This window comes from Populus alba, chromosome 7 (assembly GCF_005239225.2).
Source record: "Populus alba chromosome 7, ASM523922v2, whole genome shotgun sequence".
NCBI lineage: Eukaryota > Viridiplantae > Streptophyta > Magnoliopsida > Malpighiales > Salicaceae > Populus > Populus alba.
Window position 1 is genome coordinate 3,461,485 of NC_133290.1, and position 23,264 is coordinate 3,484,748.

At 34.1% G+C, this 23,264-nt stretch overlaps 2 protein-coding genes across 2 annotated transcripts; both read left to right on the plus strand.

Moving 5' to 3' along the window:
* The first annotated feature begins 7,178 nt into the window (after positions 1-7,178).
* LOC118063112 (zinc finger CCCH domain-containing protein 44) lies at positions 7,179-16,303 on the plus strand. Its single transcript, XM_035077034.2, has 10 exons — positions 7,179-7,827; positions 8,074-8,153; positions 9,188-9,375; positions 9,742-10,702; positions 10,829-10,956; positions 12,139-12,198; positions 12,282-12,332; positions 12,486-12,556; positions 13,198-13,352; positions 13,452-16,303. Exons 1-10 carry the CDS (start codon positions 7,406-7,408, stop codon positions 16,157-16,159), a joined length of 4,824 nt encoding a protein of 1,607 aa, XP_034932925.1. The 5' UTR covers positions 7,179-7,405; the 3' UTR covers positions 16,160-16,303.
* Positions 16,304-17,113: 810 nt separating this feature from the next.
* On the plus strand, positions 17,114-22,634 carry LOC118063111 (uncharacterized). The gene is made up of 15 exons (XM_035077033.2): positions 17,114-17,535; positions 17,626-17,707; positions 18,212-18,712; positions 19,409-19,574; positions 19,686-19,838; positions 19,944-20,041; positions 20,149-20,240; positions 20,690-20,760; positions 20,870-21,005; positions 21,216-21,275; positions 21,446-21,528; positions 21,609-21,685; positions 21,787-21,857; positions 21,966-22,023; positions 22,115-22,634. Exons 1-15 carry the CDS (start codon positions 17,273-17,275, stop codon positions 22,244-22,246), a joined length of 2,043 nt encoding a protein of 680 aa, XP_034932924.1. The 5' UTR covers positions 17,114-17,272; the 3' UTR covers positions 22,247-22,634.
* Positions 22,635-23,264: the final 630 nt, after the last annotated feature.

The window sequence follows — 23,264 nt, forward strand, 5'->3', positions numbered from 1 at the left end:
CGCCTGTTTTTTTTTTTTAATTTTAAAAATATTTAAAAAAAATTATTTGTTTCAAAATAAAATTTTTGTGTGGTTTAAAATTATTTTAATTTACTGATATAAATTTTTTTTTTTTAAATAACATTATTTTAAAATATTAAAAAAAAAAACACTTTAAACTTTCAAACACCTCTTAAAAATCTGCTTTCCTTTTTCTCTCTTCCCCTTCCACGGAGCCATGGAGACATTAAAGGCATTCAAATAAAATCACTATATATTTTATATCACATTTAATTCCCAATAGTTCGAATAAAATAAAGTGTTGTGGTTTGGTATCTTTAAATGTGTATTTGATAATGCAGTAAAGGATATTTTTTAATTGAAAAATTATTAAAATAATATTTTTATTTTTACATTGAAATTACCTAAAAATTCATTTTAATATTTTTCTCATACAAAAAAAAAATAAAAAACAATTCAAAAGGTTCGATCACATTTCTAAACACTCCTCATTTCTCTACATCAAGTAGCTAAAGTGTGAACATGTTTATACAGCCACCACCTTTATAACCTCAGTGGATCGACATGGTAGTCAAGGAGGTGTTTTTCTTTACCAACTTTCTAAATTCGAATCTTGAAACTAACGTCCAAAATATTCATTAAATTTCTATGAATGCACTGAGCTAACATGAAAAGTATATTCATAAGATACTGGAGAGAGAAAAAGCTTCGTCTTCGATTCCGATTGAATTGAAAGAAATATTTTTCAAATACATTATTAAATTACATCATGTATTGTCTTTATCTTTTTCTTATCTTATAAAATAAATATTGTTTTTTTTTACTAGTGATCCATCCTGATTCAAAGCATTTTACTTGAAAAGGATTGAATTAATATTCTTTTATTTTTTTAATATATTTTTAACTAAAAAATACTTTACACCATTTGCATCTGAAGCTCATATGGTATTGTGATAGTAGTTCATTTCGTTTGGAAATGTATTGAAATATTTTTTTATTTTTTAAAATTTATTTTTTATATCAACACATCAAAACAATTTGAAAATAGAAAAAAATAATTAAAAATAAAAAAGTTAAAAATATTTTTTTCTAAAACATTTTTTGTATGTTTGGGAGTGTGATTGCTGCTACTTTTCAAAATGTTTTTCACTCAAATAAGTATGATAATAATATTTTTTTATTTTTTAAAAATTATTTTTGAGATCAACACATTAAAATAATTTAAAAATATAAAAAATATATTAATTTAAAATTAAAAAAATTAAGTTTTTTAAAAATACTTTTAAAATACATTGCCAAACACACAATTAATAGCTTAGCTGCCAAGCCGAAGAAGAATAATATTCCTTGTCTTTACATAGTCGGCATGCGAAGTTGCGAACAGAAATATATCAATTCAAGAGAGGAAAGGCAGAAAGCATTATTCATAGCTGCAAATTCAAAGAATAATTCACTTTCTTTATTTCTTTTTATCTTAACGGTAAAAAAAAAATGAATGAATTTTTATACAGTGAGATTTGACCTATACCTCACCGCCACGGTTCTCACATGCTTTGTTATTCAAATCGTTTCAATAAATACCATAACTAGAGAAGGTTTTGCTAAACATCAACGTTCAAAAAAAAGGGGGGACCAAATTGTCAGCGAAGACGGAGTAACAGTGAAGGTCTCCGGTCTCCACCCCACATGTGACCAACGTTTTACAGCGACACCGTCATGGTGGCTAAAACACGGTGCCCTGGCGCATTGAATGCCTAGGCTTGAAAATTTACAGGTCCGTCTCGCACGAAAAGGACACGGCAAGATCATCTGCAGTCACTCTCACCGTCCAAGCCAAGTGATCCAGGGGTGTTTTGCATGTAAAAATGTTGTTTGTTCAAAAAACAATTTTAATATATTTTAAAACAAAAATATTTAAAATGCAATATGTACAACACTTACAAACATAATTACTTGCAAAGTTGAAAAACATAATATAATATTTTTTTTAATGTGTGTTGGTAATATAATGTAGAGTATTTTTTTTATTATCTAAAAACAAGAGTTTTTAAATAGTTTTTTTTAAAAAAAAAACATTTCACAGCGATTTTAACTCTAAAAATGATAATATAATAGAAAGTGTTTTAAAGCTGAAAATATCAATTTATTTTAATTTATATATTTTATTTAATGTTTTTGACGTAGCCTTACTGCAGTTAATGAATGACTGATGGATTTTTATTTAAATTAAAAAATTTAAAACTTTTTCTTATGTTCTTTAACAACTCATGAATCATTGAAAGACACAGCACACAAATCTTCTTTAGATATAAAAAAATTAAAATTAGTGTCTTTTTATATGATGTTTTTTATTTTTGTATTTTAAAAATATTTATTTATTTTTATATTTTTTATTTACTATAATAATAATTTTTTAGATCGTCTTGATGTGCTAGTATTAAAAGTATTTATATATATATATATATATATATATATATATATATATTTTCAATACATTTTCAAATAAAAACCACTTAAAAAAAACATTTACCATACTTTCAAAAACTCTTAACCATACCAAAGCTACTTGTGGGCTAACAAGAGATCTAACGAGCTAGCAATGTTTTTCTTAAAAACAAAAACCCGTGATGGATTAGATTAAAAAAGTAGAAATTCAAAATTATCTAATTATTATAATATCCGATAACTTATAGTCTCCAAACCAACCTTCCAATGAAAAATAAAAAAAAGCGCTCACTCTCATCTTGTTAGTTTCCTGTTTTCTTTTAGGCTTTGGCATTTTATTTTTCTTACTCAATGTTTTTCTTTCAGTAACCCGAGGCCTATGATGTTGTGCCTTTTAAATAGGACTACTTGTATTTTTATTTTTTACATAAAAAAGTGTGTGTGTATATGTATATAGGTTTTCTCCATGCAATTCTATGATTTAAAAAAAATTAAGTTTAAATAGAGATTTTTATGTATACATGTGATCAAATAAACCAAGAATCATGAGTGCGAATAAATAAATAAAAAGGCATTAACGATACCTAAAATTAAAAGACAATATATATTAAGATATTTAATCTCGAAAAAGATGACATTTACCAAGTTGTGTTTGCTAATTTATTTATTAAGATATTCTTTTTATTCAAGTAAATAAAATAAAAATAGAGACACAAATTAAACTGATCAAGTAGAATAAAAAGGGAAAAAAAACATCATGCAAAGCTACACCTATTAGAAATATCATCTTAAAATATTTATTTTTTCAAAAATAAAGTTCATTTATGCAACGAATAAAAGAAATTACAAATGAATCAGAAAAACTTTTCAAATTTAAGTACATAACTAAAAAAGTAATCATCATTTAAAAAGGGCTCTCAAAACAAAATAAAAAAGATTCATTTAAATATAAATTGAAAAGAAATAGAGGAAAGAAACATAAAAATCATCAATTTAAAAGAATAAAAAGAAAATTATATATAAAAAATAAGCAATGACCATAATAGTGTAAAATCAACTCTACGTGTTTTTTACCAGAAAAACTCATTCTCAATCAATTTTAACCCTAAAACACCCTGCAAGCACTCTTAAAACATCACAACCCAACACATCAAACTAATAAACCAAAAAAGTCCAAATCACAAAATTAACCCGGAAAAAATATCTTTTTTTCAACATAGATTTGATTTTTTTATGTAACATGGAGGCTAAACACAATCACTATAAGACTCTCCTCGTTGAATCAACAAAAAATTGATAAAGAAATCCAAGTCATCCTAAGTTAATCTACCAAACCTTGATTATAGGATCAAGATAACCCAATATAAAACAAATCAAAACAAATTATAAAACTCAATTCTCAATTAATTAATTATTGAATTATAAAATTAAAATAAAAAAATAAGACACAAATCAATCCGATTTAACTTATCAAACCCTTTACTCGAATCATAAAACCAAGATAACCTCGTAGAAAATAATTTAAAATAAATTATAAAAGTCAATCCTTAATAAATATAATATTAAAGGATAAAATTAAAAAAAATAAAAATATTATTCAAGTTAATAATAATAGAAGGGAAATAATGATTTCCCTCCTTAATTAGTTCTTGTAAGTTCCTGTAGTTTTAAGTTTTTTATATTTTGATTTTAAAATTCATTTTCCTTGTGTTCCAGTATGCAAAGACTGGTTCACCGGTCCTTGAAGCACTATGCGTTATTGGCATAAAAAAAACTTGTTCTTTAATCTTTTAAATTTTTTATAGTTGTTTTTTAAAGTTTCAAGTTCTTATATTTAAGTTTTTAAATTAATTTCAGACAAAAAATAAATAAAAAAAACAAAAAAAAGTCATGATACAAAAATTTTTAAAATAGAAGGTTATTCTTGGTTTTTAGCACATTTTTTTTAATTACTGGTAAAGAACATAATTTTTTTTTATTGGTAAAATAACACAATTTATACCAAATTAAAAAAATACAATTTTTATAACTTGTCGTTATTCATAATAATGATATTCAATAAAAAAATATTAAATAAATAAATAAAGTATATAGAGAAATAAATAAATAAAATATTTTGAAAACAACTGAAAACCTGATTATAATATTACTAATAACTTTAAAAATATATCGATAGTACATATTTAACAACATCAAAACAAATCACCAACAGTGATTCGGGTGGATCAAACTTACAGTTAAAAATCTCGGTTAATTTTTTTACTATCTTTCTAGTTTTTTTTTTTTTTTTACCGTGACTGTGCTATTTTGTTTTTTTTTTTAAATCTAAAATAGAAAGGAAAAAAACTGTATGGGTCCATGTTTTTAGCATTTAAACACAGACATGTCCAAAAAGGATGGGTCCCAACCCAACCAAGCCTCCCTTTTCTTTCTAGTTACTCGCCCATTACAGCCTCTTCCCACGTGGTGCTTGCTCACAAGACCCCCTCACAGTCCAAGAGAATAATTAAAGCGCCGCGTTTGACGCTTCCCTCAATGGTCACGGAACCCTCATTTTCAATATTTGTTTTCTTTTTTCGGAACTACGAAGTATACATGCATGGACCCCCGGGACCCGATTCACTACTCTGAACTCGTATTCTTGTTTCAATAAATACTTGCATGTTTCACGTTGCATTGCTTTTAAATCACAGTGTTTCTTTATTACTGAAGAATATTATCTTGTTAATATTTTTTAATTCTTTAAATAAAAAAAAATGTGATATTACATGCTTTTAACCACAGCTTATTGTGATATTTTTTTAGAGCTTGTTTAACAGTGCGGTTGCGGTTATTTTTTAAATAACATTTCGTGCTGAAATACATGTCAATAATGTTTTTTTTATTTTTAAAAAATTATTTTTGATATCAGCACATCAAAATAATTTGAAAACACTAAAAATATATTAATTTAAAATTAATAAAATAATAAAATAATTTTAAATTTTTTTAAAAACGTTTTTAAAACACACAAACAAACAATCCCTTAATCAATTCAGTTATTTTTTTTCCCGAATTACACATACCAATGTTGGCATCCATTGGTATTTCAATGGAGTTTTTTCTTTTCTTTTCTTTTCAACATCCTAGTAAACTGTACACGTAAATAGAGTATGTTTTTAATAAGTTATTCTTTTATAGTCACTTATGTTGTTGGAAATATAAGATAATAATAACTATAATTGTTTGATGACGTTGTTCAACCCCTTTTTTAAAACTTTTTTGATTTGTTTTTTGTTTAAAAAATATAAAATTGATGTTTTTTAAAAATATTTTTGATGATTTTGATGCAATATTGTTTAATAAATATTTTTTATTTAAAAAATTAAAAAAATACCATATAAACTACTTTATTTATTTATTTTTTAATTGAAAACAAAAAATATATGCCTCGAATAAGAAGCTGTGGAGTTTTTATATACATATTTTAAAGTAACATAGATAAAAAAAAACAAAAAAACACCAAACCAACAACAGCTACACTAATTGCGGTAAAAGCTAGCAATGCTAAACAAGCAGTAAGCCTCCAAATATTAAAATTAATTAACTTCTGTGATTAAAAAAAAATACTAAAATGCATGATCAAATCATTGTTGATACGTCTATAAAATACTGTTTCATATAATAATATTTTGTGTTTTTTTTTAATTAACCCTTCAATGAGCTCTTTTTTTAGTTTTTTTTCCCTCGATTTCAACTCTTCAGTATACTTAATACCTAGTGAAATGCTTATTTAATGGAAGTCTTGATTTTTTCAGCTTATAAGTCACAGCAAAAAAAGTTGGCAGATTTTAAACTAAACCAATTTGTATTTAGAAATATAATAATGATTATTTTTAAAGTGTTTTTTCTTAGAAATATATTAAAATAATATATTTTTTAAAAAATTATTTCTAATATCAACATGTCAAAACGATATGAAAATACTAAAAAATATTAATTGAAAAAAAAAATTTTTAAAATTTTTTTCAAATACTTTCGAAACCCAAACAAAGGAAATTATAATATTTGGTATATATTTTTCCTCTTCAAGGAGTTATAAGACTCGAGCAGAGATCAATCTTGCTAAAAGCTTATATCATGGATTAGATGGGTTGTTTGTAGCAAATCTTTGACTATCTTCAAAAAAAAAAAACTTTAAAACAACGCTCAAAGTTTCTTTTATTTCATCTAAAAAGTTATTTTAAGATTTTTTTAAGTTGTCGGCTGAATTAAAAACATATTTGTTTATTTTTTAATATAAATAAGAAAATATTAATTTAATATTTTTATAAAATAAAAAATAATTTTAAAAACATTTTAGGTTATTTGTTTTTGTGACTGCCAAGCTTTTCAAAAAAAATTGAATTTTTTTATTTTAAATTAATATTTTTTGAATTTTAATTATTTTAATATGTTTATATTTATAAATAAATTTAAAAAAATAAAAAAAATATTTTTTAATATATTTTCAAAATAAACACACTCTGAAAACTACTTCTATCACGGTACACTACCTGCGAAAACAGTTTAGACACGATACCGAACAAGACAGACTTATGAACAGGGCTTTGAGCTGGTATGCTATGCTAATTGCTAAGCAGGTGAAATAAAATAATAATAAAAAAAATTAGTAAAAGGAGTCATCGTCCTTTTACCCAATCCCAAGTGTCCGTCTGAGACAGTTTCGTCCTCCTCTTTAATTACCCTCTCTCTCTCTCTCTCTTACAAAAAAAAAAAAAAAGAGGAAATGCCCTGTCACATCTTCACCCAAGTCCTAGAGAGAGACCACCACCCTCTTCCCCCTCCCCTCTCCTCTTCCCCCAACCCGCTCCGAAAATCCCAAAATCAAAACCTAGGGTTTCCATTTTTTCACAACTGACCAATACAACCATCAGTCTCTCTCTCTCTCTCTAGATTTTCTATTCAATTGATTCTCCACATGCGCCAGCAGCAAGAAGACTATAGACCTTCTATTCCAGATGCGACCGAAGAAGAAGCGCCGCTAACTTTTGACAATTCGGTACCAACTTCTGATCCTATGAGCACCGATCAATGCCAAACGATTCCAGAAATGGAGGATTCTCAGCTCGTTGGAGCTACAGTCTCGATGGTTACTGCTGACGTGGACTCGTCTAAGAGAGAATCAGTACATATCGTGCCTGCTGTAGAGGTTAGTAATCATGTCAGAATTGCCGAAAACAGTACGGGCAAGCGAAAGAGAGGCCGCCCGCCAAGAACTCAAGGGAAACTAGGGCCACCACAAGCTCCGCCTGCTTCGTCTTCGCAGAGGAAGAAGAGAGATGAAGAAGATGTTTGTTTTATTTGTTTTGATGGTGGTAGTCTTGTTCTTTGTGATCGTCGGTGAGCTTGCCAATTTTTATTTTTTTTCCCTGTTTGGTTTTATACAAAATTTGAACTCGAAGTTTTAGTCGAGAAAGGAGGAAAAAGTTTGGTTTTGATCTAATGTGTTAGATTTTGTTTTGATTTAGGTGATAAAAATAGAAAGTTTGCGAGGTTTGGGACTAAATGGTGGTTTAGGGTTTTTAATATTTGTGCGGGTTTGTTTCAGTGATTGGCTTGGTTTACTTGTTTTTGGTTTATACGTAGGGGTTGTCCGAAGGCATACCATCCGGCTTGTATCAAAAGGGACGAGGCATTCTTTCGATCAAAGGCTAAATGGAATTGCGGTATGTTTTAGCAAATGTAGTGAGTCTGTTCTGAATTCATGTCTCTTGTTTTTGAAAGTTTGCTCTTGTGTTAACGCACGTTGCATTAATGTATGGAATTCAATATTATCGAAGTGCAAAGCAGTGTGTGTGGGGGGCTAATCCCTTTTCAGTTAAGGCGGTTTTCTAAGTTTTTGATGTAGTAAGCTTGCTTGCAAGCAAGAATCTACAATAAGATAACTCTATTTTTTTATTGAATCAGCTATCTTAGGTTAGTAAACTTATTTGGTTTAACTCTTTTTTGGAAAGAAAGTAGTCCTGCCATGAAATTCATACCCTCTTCAAGTAAAGCCATTGCACCAGCCAGTTCAACTTTTAGACAGAGGAGATATAGAAAGTGTGCGTCATGCTATTTAGCGGGATGTGGTTTTATTTCTAGATATGGACTTAATTTTGCATGTGCATGTGATGGGCGGGTTTTTATTGGCAGGAATGGTGTTTTAGTTTATAAGCAAGAATTTAGGTTTGCCTACACATGCAAAATTATTATTGTAGTTTTAATGTCTGCAGTAACAGCACTATCCAACCCAGCCTCGATGTTTGAAGCCCAAGTTACTAAAATTGTTAGTTAATGAATGGGCATGTTGATTTGCTCATTGTAGCTGTATATAGTAAGAAACGTGTCAATAAACGTGGTATGTCTTCCATATTTTTATCAGATTCATGTTTTTTCTAATGTAGTCTTGGTTCATAAACATGCCAATTGATGCCTTGTGTACTCAATATTTGGCTGAATTCTTGTTTTTTCTATAGTAGAAATGGTTAATAAATGTGTCAATCTATGCAGTTGGATCCTCATGTCTCTATATCGGTCATGGTTAATGAACGTGCCAGACATTGTCATATACATAATATTTTCACCTGTCTGTCTATAGTGGTCATGATTGCAGTCCATCTTTGACAAAATTACCATTTCTGATTTCCACTCTTAACTTAGTTCCTCCAATATTGAGCCTTATCAATTATCTCATGCTTTCATTATGGCATATTTTCAGGGTGGCATATCTGTAGCAGTTGTCAGAAGGCTTCTCATTATATGTGCTATACATGTCCATACTCTTTGTGCAAAGGTTGTACAAAAGATGCTGATTATTTGTGTGTAAGAGGGAATAAAGGATTTTGTGGTACATGCATGAGAACTATAATGCTGATTGAAAATATCGCAACAGTGAATCAGGAGAAGGTATGCTAATTGTTAGATGCTATATCTTATTCCAGTTTAACTAGCTTTCTTGGCTTAATTACATCGTGAAAGAGCATCGATGATAAGATTATTGGACTCTTCGGTGTCTTTTGGCACCTTGCTTTCCTTTGTTTTGGGTCGATATCGTTTCCTTTGTCTAGCTTTTATATTGTCTATGGCTTCAGTTCAGGTTTACATTCTGCTGTAAAGCTGTCAATGAAATCTCTTATTCGCTTCTGTGCTGTTAAAGTTTGGTTGTCCATGCCTCTGGGGCAGGGAGAGACATGTGTCATTAGCTAATAGTTTTTCTTTTTCTGTCTGATTCTGTCAATTTCAGATATTTTCTCTTGTGTGTAACCTGTGCAGGTTCAAGTGGATTTTGATGACACAACTAGCTGGGAGTATCTCTTCAAGGTCTACTGGATTTACTTGAAAGCAAAGCTATCTTTAACAATAGACGAGCTAACTAAAGCTAAAAATCCTTGGAAAGGAGATGACCTAACCAAAGTTAAAAGTCCTTGGAAAGGAGCTGGTGCGATGGCTCCTAAGCAGGATCCTTCAGGTGAATTTTGTCATAGCAATGATAATAATGGCTCTTTTTCAGACAGCTTCTGTGGAAACCTGGAAATACATGCTAAGAGAAGAAAAATGGAGGACCAACCAAAATTGCACATCGAGAACTCTCTTGTTATGGAAAAATCATGCACTGACCAACTTACGCATCTGCCTGACAGCCCATTGTGGGCAACAAAGGAGCTCTTGGATTTTGTTTCACACGTGAAAAATGGGGATATGTCTGTGCTATCAGTGTTTGAGGTTCAGAATCTTCTGCTAGAATACATAAAAAGAAACGATCTTCGTGATCCTCACGAGAAAAGTCATATTTTTTGTGATTCAAGGCTTATAAAGCTCTTTGGAAAAGAACGCGTGGGTCATTTTGAAATGCTGAAGCTTCTTGAATATCACTTTCTTGTAAAAGAAAAATCTCCAGTGGATGAAACCACTGTAATGGGAGTTTCTAATGCTGGTGGTGGCCAGGTTGAGGCAGCTGGAAATAGTGACAGTCAGTTGGTGACAGGTAGTGATCGAAGGCGTAAAACACGTAAAAAAATAGATGACAGAGGACCACAGATTAATTGTAATCCAGAGGAATATGCAGCAATTGATGTTCACAATATTAGTTTGCTCTACTTAAAGCGTAGTTTGATGGAGAACTTAATGGATGATGCTGGAAAGTTTCATGAAAAGGTTGTTGGCTCATTTGTGCGAATCAGGATTTCTGGTGGTGATAAAAAACAAGATATGTATAGGCTTGTCCAAGTTGTAGGTATTATTCACATCACTAGTGCCCCAAATTATATATCAAGAGGAAAAAGAAATGCTTCAGTGTTTTCTTCCAACACTATATTATATGTTTAACAGATTAGCAAGTTACTGATGATTTCTTCTGCAGGTATTGGCAAGGCTGCTGAATCATATAAAGTTGGCACAAAAACAACTGATGACATGCTTGAAATATTAAATTTAGATAAGAAGGAGGTCATATCAATTGATGGGATTTCAGACCAGGACTTCTCAGAGGTGACTAAGACACCATCCTAAATACATGTTTCCTCTCCTTTTCCCAAATATTCAGTTTGTAGAAACTTTCTTAACCATTTTGAGTTTTTTCTTGATGTGCTATGCTTGATGATGAGATTGTTATAATGAATTTTATGGATGATACAATTCTAAGTTTGACATCAGAATTTTGAATTTACATAAGTAAGGATCTAATTCTTCAGTGTTATCTCTACATACTAGAATGGGTAGTTTTGGAAACATGGCACAGATGCCTGGGGGCATAACAAATTGTGGGAGGACGGTTGGTGCAGAAAGGCTTATGAAGTTGTGTTTATGGCTGTGAACAGTAAAGTGGATTACTTTCGGTGTGTGTGGAATTTTTGATGGTCAATTGCTGTAGAATTGTCTGAATATGAATGCGGGGATTGTTAAGGGGTCAGTGATGATTATTTAAAGGCTAGAATAATGAAGTTTCATTTGCTGGAATTTGCGAAAGCATAATACTCCTGGCAAGAAAGCATAATTAAATTTTACTTGGAATAGGAAAAACCCCATCAAACTCGATTATTTTAGGACTACTAAGATACCAAATATAAAATGAAACCCAAATTTATAAATTCTCAGCTAACTTGGAAATTGGAATATCCCTGAAGATTTTAGAATACAGAAATGCTCCTAAATTCTAGAACTGAATAAAATACATAAGAACCAATCATTTTCTGGTCGCTGCATTCAATTGTTCTTCAAGAATGGACAGATGTGTCAAGGCCTAGTTTCATGCTTGTGTTCCCTGGATTATCTTGTGATCTGTGAAGAATGGTTCTTTCTGATCTTTACCTATCATGAATGCTGCATCATTTACTTTCCTCTTTTGATTTTCAATGACATGGTAAATGCCAGTTTAATCAGACAAGATATTTGTATCGGTTGATAAAGTGTTTTTTTGGAATTGAGTTCTGGAAACTGTGGTCTGAAACAATAATTTTGTTTGTTTTTATTGTTCATATAAGTCTAAAAGTTTGATTAGAAAAGTTACCCAAACAACCCAAACATACTTTTTAATCTTTAGACCTGCTTTTGTTGATGTTACCACAGACACAGCTACAGCCAATTAAAGGTATCAGGTGAAGGTGTAGCAATTTGAACCAAAAGAAATGTACAAGTTTTCCTTCATTTTTGACGTGTTGACTATGTTTCCAGGGTGAATGCAAACGTTTGCGTCAGAGTATAAAATGTGGGCTTATCAAACGGTTAACGGTGGTGAGTGTTTCTGTCATTTTCACTTCTATATCTCAGCTTAAGCATATGTGCCCCTTTGTCACAAATTACTTTATTGGTTATAGGGTGAGATACAGAAGAGAGCAATGGTGATCCAGGATGCCAAAGTTAGGGATGTAAGTTTTATCCTGGTAGTCGTGTGTATAAATGTAACCCAGATTTCATTTTTCGTTAAGTGTTATATGGTTTTACATTATTTTTCTTGTTACTGCAAGTGTAATTTCTGATCCCGATCATCTCTTGTATATGGCCATACTCTTTTGACCCAGCGTTTGGAAGAAGAGATCTTAAAGCTTAATCATCTTCGTGACCGAGCAAGTGAAAACGGACGTAGGAAAGAATATCCTTTACTGTATGAAACTCTGGTTCCTTTTGGGGTTCTAGTCTTTACCATGCTTGCTCAAACCATATTCTGTCTCAATGCTACATTTGAAAATACACTCAGAGCAAAATCTTTTGCTCTTATTTCATGGATGATGAGAATATGGCAACCAAGTGTGAGGGTGATGAGCACCATTAGTGGGTATGTACTTGATGCCAAGGTGGACGACAAAGGACCAGTCACATTTTCCTGAAAATTCAATGGGCTTGTTTTTACTCCTTTTTTTTTTTTGCAAGATCATCTATCTCAACATTTTATGTGTTGCTAGTCTTGTTCATGAAGTTTGTTGCTTGGCCTGGTTGTGTGATATCATTTTCCTTGAATACTTAGTTTGGTTGTTCGAGGTTCTTAGGGAGAAATATAATTTCTACTGTTGTCGGCGTTGCATTAATTTTAACCAAAGCCTTCCCTACTTGTTGTCCCTTTTCTTTTATACTGTCTCCTTAGTGATCAAACAGAGAACTGGATAGCATATTTGACATTAGCAACTTAGAGTGTCGTAGAAGGTTTCAATTGATTGCTAGTGCACCATTTTTCTTGATATTTCATATATATAATAGAACTTCATTAAGTATTGCTGTTCCTTTACTATGTTGCACCCTTAGAGAATGCGTGGAGAAATTAGATCTTCTCAAGTCACCTGAAGAACGTCAGCGCAGGCTGCTTGAGATTCCCGATGTACATGCTGATCCAAATATGAATCCAAGTTATGATTCTGAAGAAGATTCTGGAGAATCACACAAGAAGAAACAAGGTCCCTAGCTATGATTTTGAACAATTTGTGATCAGTAGTTAAGCTTGAAGTTGTCTGTAGAAAGTTTAGTTGGTGATAACTTTACTGGCATATATGCAGGTGACCATGCAAGACCAAGAAATTCTAGTGCTGCTAGAAATGGGGCAGTACTCAACTCTTCAATGGGAGGAGGGAATGTCTTGAGTGATAGAGGAAACACAGGACAGAATTTAGCTACTGCTTCTGAGCAGAGTAGAGATACGTGCACAACATCTTATGTGGATAGAGAAAGTACTAATATGGTTCATGAGAGAGTGAGCGAGTCACTGCAGACTCAGGGAGGAGAACAAACTGGGCTAAATAGTCAGAATGCACCAAAGAACTGGGTAACTTCTACCGGTTCAATGACTGATGATTGGAAAAGTCAATCAATTGTACAATGTGGATCGTATTCCGGGGTTGTATCACTGAATTTACCACCACCACTTTCTATAGGAAGAGAGCAATTGGTTGATGTGGAGATGGACAAACTGTGGCACTATCAGGATCCAACTGGAAAAACTCAAGGGCCATTTACTATGTCCCAACTGCGTAAATGGAGTACAAGTGGGCTTTTCCCTCAAGATTTGAGAGTGTGGAAGATAAATGAGAAGCCTGATGAATCTATTCTTTTGACGGATGCATTGTTTGGGCGATTCCATAAAGGGCCAGCATTGCCGGACAACAGCCACTTGCTGGCTCAAGAAGCAATAGTTGCTTCTGATAAAGATAAAAGGCATGAATTTGATTTGCATCAAAGTACTGATGCCTCTCTAGTAGACAAGATAAATATGGATCACTGGAAGTCGGTGCAAAACAATGCAAGTGTCAATTGCAATGATAATGATGCACTTCTAAAAAGCAATGCACTGGGCACCCATTCTTCAAGTTGGACTACAGGTGCAGATGCCATCATTCCTAACAGTGGATCGGCTCAACTTGCTCTACAACTCTTGGAATTGTCCAAGGGCTGCAAGTCTTGGTCTGATCAATCCCAGATATGCAGTTCGCTTTCCTCACTTCCATCTTCTGGAAAGATTGGTGAAATTCCACTACCTCAGGCAAAGGAAGAACATGAAGATGAAAAGCGGAGTTATGATCCGAGTTATGTAAATGGGAATTCACTCAAGACACCTGAAGGTAAAAATAACATTGGCAAAAGTGAGGATAAACAGGCTGACAGTGAGAGTTATTCAAACCAATCTTCTGGACAGAACTGGAGACCACCCATTAAAAGTTCAAGCGGATGGGATTCCAAGCCGGCTTTTGTTTCTGGGGATAAGTCTGTTCAAACATCTCAGAAGAATGAGAAAATTGATTTCTTTGATTTTCCCAGTCCAACACCAAAGCAGCACCTCAAGGACTTGAAAGGTCATACTGCTGAAAACAATCACTCCATTTCTTCAAAGCTTCCTGTTCTGGATTCAGGATGTAGCTGGAGTACTGCTTCCAGTTTAGTGGTTGGTGGAGCAACGCTAGCTCGAGTAGCTGGTGAATGGGGTGGCTATTCCCCTGCTCCTCTCAAAGCTGTTGAGGAATGGGACTCCAATCATGTGTCTGCCTCTTCACTGAAACCTACAGATGGGGGCAGTGATCATGCTTCTACACAGACTCCAGATAGTGGCCCATTGACACACTCTCCCTCCACTCACCCAGTGATTGATGCATCTGGTTGGCAACCCATCATTCCTGAACCTACTGAGTTCTGCTCTTTAGCTGATGAATCTGTTTCAGATCTGTTGGCAGAAGTTGAAGCGATGGAGTCTCTTGGTGGTCTGCCTTCTCCCACTTCAAAACTGCGGTCTGCTGAGGAATTGACACGAGGTTATGATGATGATTGCTTCAGTCCTGTTGATGGGTTTAGCCCAGCACCTGATCCAGGCAAAAGTGATGCATTCAGTTCGACTGCTGATATACAAATACCTTCTCAGTTGACTGCAGCGAGCGAAGCACCGCTGTCATGTCACATGCCTTCTGAGCTCACTGTCACAGATAAACCACTTGCTGTACCTCCAATGCCTTCTCAGTTGACTGCAGTCAATGAATCACTTGGGATATCTTGCACGCCTTCTCAGTCCACTATCACAGACGAACCACTAGAGAGATCCCAAAAGCCTTCTCAGTCGACTTTGATAGATGAGCCACTTGGTTTATCGCAGATTGATGTTCCAAACCCTCAAAAGAGCATCAGTGAACATTCTTCTAAAAGTCCTGAAGTAGAAGGTAATACTAAGCCCAATGATGTTCCAGTTAACGAATGGGAAAAAGGTTCAGAAATACAGCCTCTTGCGTCATTAGCTGGTAACCAGGGAGAATCAGGTGCAGGCATCCAATCCACAACTCCATCCACGGCCAGTCAATTGGAAGCAGGTTCAGATGTTCAACAACCCACACCATCCCATGGAGATGCTGGTCAGGGAACCATAAATGAAAGAGAAGCACAAGGAAACACAAGCATGGTTTGGGGAAACGGTCATGGCAGCACAGGTCAGCAACATGCTAGGACCAATGGAGCCAATTCTGCAGGGAACCCAGGCAGTTGGGGAAGCCAACCAAGGTATGGCGGGGACAGATTTTCTGGTCCAAGAGACCACCGTAACAATTTTCAAGGCAGAAATAGAGATTCTGGTTTTGGTAGGGATAGGTCATCATGGAACAAGCAGCCGTTACATGGTGGTGGAAATGGAGCTAGTACATATAGACCTCCGCCCAAAGGGCAGCGAGTATGTAAATTTCACGAAAGCGGATACTGCAAGAAGGGGGCATCATGTAGTTATTGGCACCCATGATATTTAGGTTCCACTTTTCCATAGGAAAATTGTGTGCATTTAATTCTGTAATCATTATTTGCATCAGCAATTCTGCCCCCCTGTCAATGTTCTAATTTAACTCGTGTATTGAGGTGGCATGAATACATATATATTCTTTGGATAGTCCAGCACAGAGCTGCTTGTTCAACGAATTCTAAAATTCCCCCATTTCCATAATTTTACCATGGGCATTGTTAGAGCTCTAATCATGTATTAGGGTTTTCTTTGGCTCATGGATACGGCAAATCGCGGCGTGTAAGATCATTTACGACAAACACACGTACAGGATCTTCAAAAGAAACAAGCCAAGTTAGCATCCTTTCTAATCTAGTGTGGTGTATTTCTGAATGTTGCTGCATTTTGAATCAATCCATTTGTTCTTTTACCAGGAAGCAATCGACTAGCCCTCATGGTCACCGGTGATGTATCCATCAATCAATTCACTGACGTTACGTAAATGGCCTGTTTAAAACTAAAATCCGATCAAATTAGGAGTCAATGGCCAGGTGAGAACCGATCGGAGTGTACCTTACCGTTTGGAAAAGAATAAAATTTAAACAACAATCTTATGCAATGTACATCCTTGTAAGAAGAGGGAGGAACAATTAATATTTGTTTTTAAAGATTTAACCATGGACATGATTTATATAGTTATAACATCAATCCGACATCAGCCCAGCCAGTCACATGGATTGACCGAGTCTTAGTTTTTTTAAAAATTATTAAAATAATAATATTATTATTATTTTTTAAGAATAAATCATAGTTATAAAATCTGATTTTGACATGGATTAAAAACCACAATGATTTATAATGTTTTTTCTTTTATTTTTATAAAATCCCCAAAACAATGTCGTTTTTGTAAAAAACTGCTTCTTACACTGACCCGGCCTTGGGTTGGCTAGTCACTTGTGACTAAAGTATAAATAACAGAATCAGCGACCCGCTTTTGGATACGTCACCTTCAACTTCAACACGAAAAGAGGAAGAGAAGACCGTTTCAAACTATCACCGTTTTAAACCATCACTGATCGCTCAAAAAATGCTTTCTGCGACGATACGAATCCTTTAAAAAGACAACAAAATCCAGTCATGTCAACCACAAGCTCAACCACGGCGACGTCGTTTTTATCACCGACGCAGAGATACGCAGCCGGAGCATTATTTGCAATCGCTCTTCACCAAGCACAGATCCATCAAACCCGTCCGCTTGGCTTATCCCACGATGACTCGGAACAAGAGGAACGAGCCAGTTGCAGCAGTAGTCATAGTAATGGCAGCAGCAGTGATTCCGTTTCTGAAGACCCTGACCTTTGGATCCACGAAAATTCGGGCCTCCTCCGACCCGTATTCAGGTACAATTCTTCTGTGATTGATGAAATTGTGACTTTTTTTTTTTAAAATTTCAATCAGAATTGATTTTTTCCTCTTTTAACGTGGATTAGGTTTTTAGAGGTTGAGTCAGTAGCATGGACTGGACTTGAAGAGACAGCTGGTGGTTCTCCTGCTAAGCATCATGTTGGAGCTGTATGTCGTTTTTCTTTATTTTTTTCCTTTATTTGTAAGCTAATTTTTCATGTGTTTGATTTTGATAGAAATCAGGAAAATTTTACCATTCTTTACCTTGGTTGCTTATTTAGCATGTAAAGCTCATGAGTTGTTACTTCATTGAAATGTTGTTTTCCCGGTTTCTGATTGGTAGGAAAATTGAAAAAAAAAGAAGGAAAGATAGAGTGAGGAGAAATTGTGTTAACTTCACCTTATTTTTTCTCATTTGATTTTTTATTTCCTTTTTGAAAAGAAAGGGAAAATCTGTGAAACTACTGTTACATTTTCCTGTCAGGTTTCGGCATTTGTGGTCCCATGTGGATTCTAAATGATGGACTCACAAATGCTGAAATTCGAATGACAAGATTTGTGTACAACAGGAGTAGAAAAATTCATATTTGACTTGGTGCTGGTGGATTTATGATGTTATCTGATTTGTTGTTACTATATTTGTAACTGCGTTGTGTTTTGATTATGTCTTAGTTCTTGAGGTTATTATCAGAAGAAAGTGGCAATGCGTCTTCTTCTTCTCAAAGTTCGGATCAAGAAGTTGCTTTATCAAAGGCTGTTGATGTTATGGAAGAAACCATGGGAGCGAATCCTGTGTCTTCCCAGTCTAAGAAGGAGAAGCATAAGGAGTATGAGACTCAATGTCGTGAAAAGTTATCTACTGGCAGTGAGGTGAAATCAACCTCTGAGGTGGAAAATGATCCACCAAAAACTGCAAAGGATGACCATTCTGCTGATGTTAGTGATGCACCTCGAGACTCTGGACATAATGTTGATGAGGAACCCGTTGAAGAGGAGAAGATGCTAAGTAATCAGAGGAAAGTGACAGTGCTCTATGAAATTCTTTCAGCTTGTCTGGCTGATAGACGAGAAGAAAATAAAAAATGCACCCGAAAAAGAAATGGCTATGATGCTCGGCATCGTGTGGCTCTAAGATTGCTGGCAACTTGGCTTGATATTAAGTGGACGAAAATGGTTTGTGCACTCCTTTTGTCATTCTCATTAGCAGCTTTTGTGGTTATTCTTCCTGGTTTCTATAGCTAAAAAGATTAAATTGTTCCATACACTTGGTGGTTGGTGTGCTATCTCCCCTGCTTTCCATGACTTTGTACTTGGGAAAATTCCAAGGGATTTTTTATTTAGTATGAGGTGAAAAATGTGGTATGAGGTGTGCTATCTCCCCTGCTTTTGTTTGGTATGAGGTGAAAAATCAGGAGGTAAAATGTTAAGGTGTTAGTGAGATTTAATGGTAAAGTATTAAGGGTGTAAAATGTGTGAAGGGTGTTATTAGGAATACAAAAGTTTGTGGGTATTGGAGGTGCCAACAGTAGTGAAACCAAATTTCAAATTAAATGTGATTATAAATAAAATTAAGATTTTATGCATTTATGGTTTCCAAATTCAAGGTGTATGCAAAAGAGAACAAGTATGGGTGAAAAAGCATAAAAGACAAATACAAATTTTTCCCTTAAAACAACCCTGTCCCCACCCCCCAAACCCCAAATGGGGTTAGATGTTAAACCCCTTAACACTCCCCTCTCCTAGTTTACCCAACACAATCAAGGATGGGACTCTTAATCCTCATAACAAACACAACCTAGTGAATTTAACAAGTCTTGTAGTAATTTATATCTTATGTGTTGCTGGGGTAAAAAAATATTTTCTTTGCAGGAAGCCATTGAGTTGATGGTTGCGTGCTCTGCCATGGCTGTAGCAAAAGAGGAAGCATCCAAGGAAGAAACCAAATCGCCTAAAAGCAAATGGGCTAAATGGAAGCGTGGTGGCATCATTGGTGCGGCTGCAATAACTGGAGGAACCTTATTGGCCATTACTGGTGGTATGAAACTCTAGTCGTGTTTCCTTTCTTGGGATTAATTTTATCAGATATTGAAATTGAAATGAGAATGTTATCGCTTTGGTTTTTTACTTTGTAATTCACATTTTACAGGATTAGCTGCCCCTGCAATTGCTGCAGGATTTGGTGCTCTAGCTCCAACATTGGGCACTATTATCCCTGTAATTGGAGCCAGTGGATTTGCAGCTGCTGCAAGTGCTGCAGGAACTGTTGCTGGCTCTGTTGCTGTTGCTGCATCATTTGGAGGTGAACACCCCCTCAGGTTCCAAAGGAACCTGCCCTAAAGTTTTATATGATTGCTTGGTAATGGATAATTCATTTGTCTTCCTGTTAACATCTTTGTTCAATCAGCTGCTGGAGCTGGACTTGCGGGGACTAAGATGGCTAGGAGAACTGGAAGTGTTGATGAATTTGAATTCAAAGCTATAGGAGATAACCATAACCAAGGCGTAAGTTTATACTTTATCTGTTTTTCTCACTTAGCTCACCCTCTCTGTAGGCTTTCTTCATAATGTACAAGGCCAACCTTATATTTCTATTTGAAATTTTCTATCAGCGACTAGCAGTTGGGATTATGGTCTCAGGATGCGTGTTTGATGAGGAAGATTTTATAAAGCCCTGGGAAGGACAAAATGACAACTTGGAGAGGTAAGAAATCTGTATGCTCCAAGTTTCTCTTTGTTGCGCCTCTTCTCCATCTGAATTTATCAATGTTTGATTCTTTTATAATTAAATTGCAAATGCACATGTACTTAAGTTGCAATTCTCGTTACTTCCTAGGATATATCTTCAAAAAATGATTCTTTAGAAAAATCTGAATCAGAATAATACTTTTTATTCGTATACCATATATCCAAAGTAATTACTCGTCGCTATAATGACTTTGTCAATCTGCAATTTCCCTTCATGTTCTGCTTTTATTGACTGGAGTTTTGTAAAATCTTCATTGAACATGCATCCAAAACATTTTCTTACATTTTCCTCTGTTTGCTATGATCTGATCTTATGTTGACTGGTTTTTGTAATTTTTGTTCCAAAACAAAACTAATGCTAAAAATGGATCACAAGTCACATCTCTTGACTAATGATTTTTTTAGGTATGTGCTGCACTGGGAATCTAAGAATCTAATTGCAGTGAGCACTGCCATTCAGGACTGGCTTACTTCAAGTAATTGGTTTGCCCCTGATGGGAGCCCTTTGTTTTTCAAACTAGTATTTATATCTAATGTAATGATTACAGTTTTGTCTGCTGTTGACATTGGTGATCCCTGCTGTAGGAATTGCAATGGAGTTTATGAGGCAAGGTGCAATGCTGACCGTGTTAAGCACACTTTTGGTAGCATTGGCCTGGCCAGCAACATTACTTGCCGCTACTGATTTTATAGACAGCAAATGGACAATTGCTATTGACAGGTCAGCTTTCCTTCATTAACTATAGGTGAGATACTTAGATGAAAATGGGAAAAAAATGCCTTTCCATTGCATCAACTCTCTTTATCACAAATCTGGCACCTTAAATTAAAGTCTTCAGGGGAAATTGGTAATTAGTAATAGAGAGTAACTTGCTTCCATAGAATTTTTCAATGTGAGTTTTCAACTATTGAATTTTCTGCTATTTTCTAGGACTGACAAAGCTGGGAAGCTGTTGGCAGAAGTGTTACTAAAAGGACTGCAAGGGAACAGGTTGGTGAAATTTGATTCAAACCATAGGCATCATTTTTATTTAACAACGTTACCTGTAGTGTTGTATTCTCGATTAATTTCTATCTTGAAGTCTTTTCTTAGTTAACAGTGTCATCTCTAGCGATTTATTTTCTATTAATTCCTATCTTGGGCTTTACATGACTCTTCAGGCCTGTAACCCTTGTGGGTTACTCACTTGGTGCACGTTTAATTTTCAAGTGTCTTGAGACTTTGGCCGAGACAGAGCATAGTGGTAAATATCACTTATCATTTTTAAAGCGAGTTTTTTGGAATTTTTGACTGATCTTCAATGCGGTCCTTCTGAACTGACAGCTGAAGTTGTAGAAAGGGTCGTTCTTCTTGGAGCACCCATCTCTATTAAGGACCAGAAGTGGGAAGCTGCAAGAAAGGTGACTGAAGATCTTTCCTTGAAAGCGTTTTCTCTGCTGCTCCTTGGTCAATATTTGTTTTAGCTACTTACCTACTCTTCTTGCATCGTACTGTTTTGCAGATGGTGGCTGGAAGATTTGTGAATGCTTACTCCACAGGTGACTGGACCCTTGGAGTTGCTTTTCGTGCAAGGTATGCCTGTTGCACTATGCTCATGTGTGGACATTACTTGATGCTTTTGATCTGCCTAGACAAATAGTTATCCGACTTCGAAAACTAATGTCTAGTTTTTACTAATAGCCTACTCACTCAAGGATTAGCTGGAATTCAACCAGTAGATGTTCCAGGGATTGAGAATGTAAGCTTCTATTTACTTTCCCTCCCTCCCTTCCATCACAATCTTGATTCTCGTTACAATCTTAGTTTATCCATGATGGAACTTTTTGCAGGTAGACGTAACCGATCTTGTGGAGGGCCACTCTTCCTACCTATGGGCAACACAACAGATATTAGAACAGCTTGAACTGGATGCTTATTATCATGTTTTCAGGAGCCCTAATCCTCCTGAACACACAGACTGACTTTTCCTCTCGTGGAGCTAATGCCATGGCATCAAGCTCATTCACCCCATAACTTCATGTCTTGATTTTTGTTATTCTTCCTATAAATATGATACCACCCAGAAGAAACATTAAAATATGGGGTTGAATTTTTGTCAGATGATCAAAATAAAATCGGCCGTTCCTCGAAGAAAAGGGAAAGAAGAAGAAAGGAATAGTGGACAGGGCTATGTATTAACTAGCATTACTAATGGCCCAGTTTACGAGGGGGGGGGGGGAGTTACCAATCCAAAGGGAACCAAACGGGGCTTGTATGTTTAATTGATTTATTTGTATTGTAAATGCTGTCTATTTGTAAAATCCTAACACTATTATCTTCTAAGCTTTATCCATTCTTTGGATGATAAAAGTTCCGGCAGTATCATAGAATAGTTGCTTCTGCTGTTTGTGCCATTGCTCCAGCTCAAGTCACCTAAAAAGTATGTTGGGAAATGCGGTAGAGAAACTATGTTTTTTTAAATTTTAAATATTTATTTTTATATTTTTAAATTATTTTTTTGATGTGTTGATATTAAAAATAAAAATTTTAAAAATAAAATTTTTTATTTTAATATATTTTTAAATAAAAAAATATTTTAAATTATCACCACTATTATAATCCCAAACAAACTCAAATCAAAAATCCCAAACAAACCCAAACCGACAAGGCATGTAAATTGTTATACATAACCTGCTTTTATAAGTCTTTTAACATAACAAAATAAAAGTAATAATTGATCTGGTGTGATTAAATTCACATAACATATCAATTTATAATTTAATTAATTTGATATGGTTAATTTAATTTGATTTTAATTTTTTAAATAATTATTTTATTTTGATTAATTTAAATTAATTTGTCTAATTCTAGATATTGAATTGAATCATAAATTAGGTTAAGTTTAATAATTTTTTTTAAATTTAATTGTTAATAAAATAATAATAATAATAATAATACCTATCATTGTAATAATTTATTTTTCTTTGGGATTATGGTAAA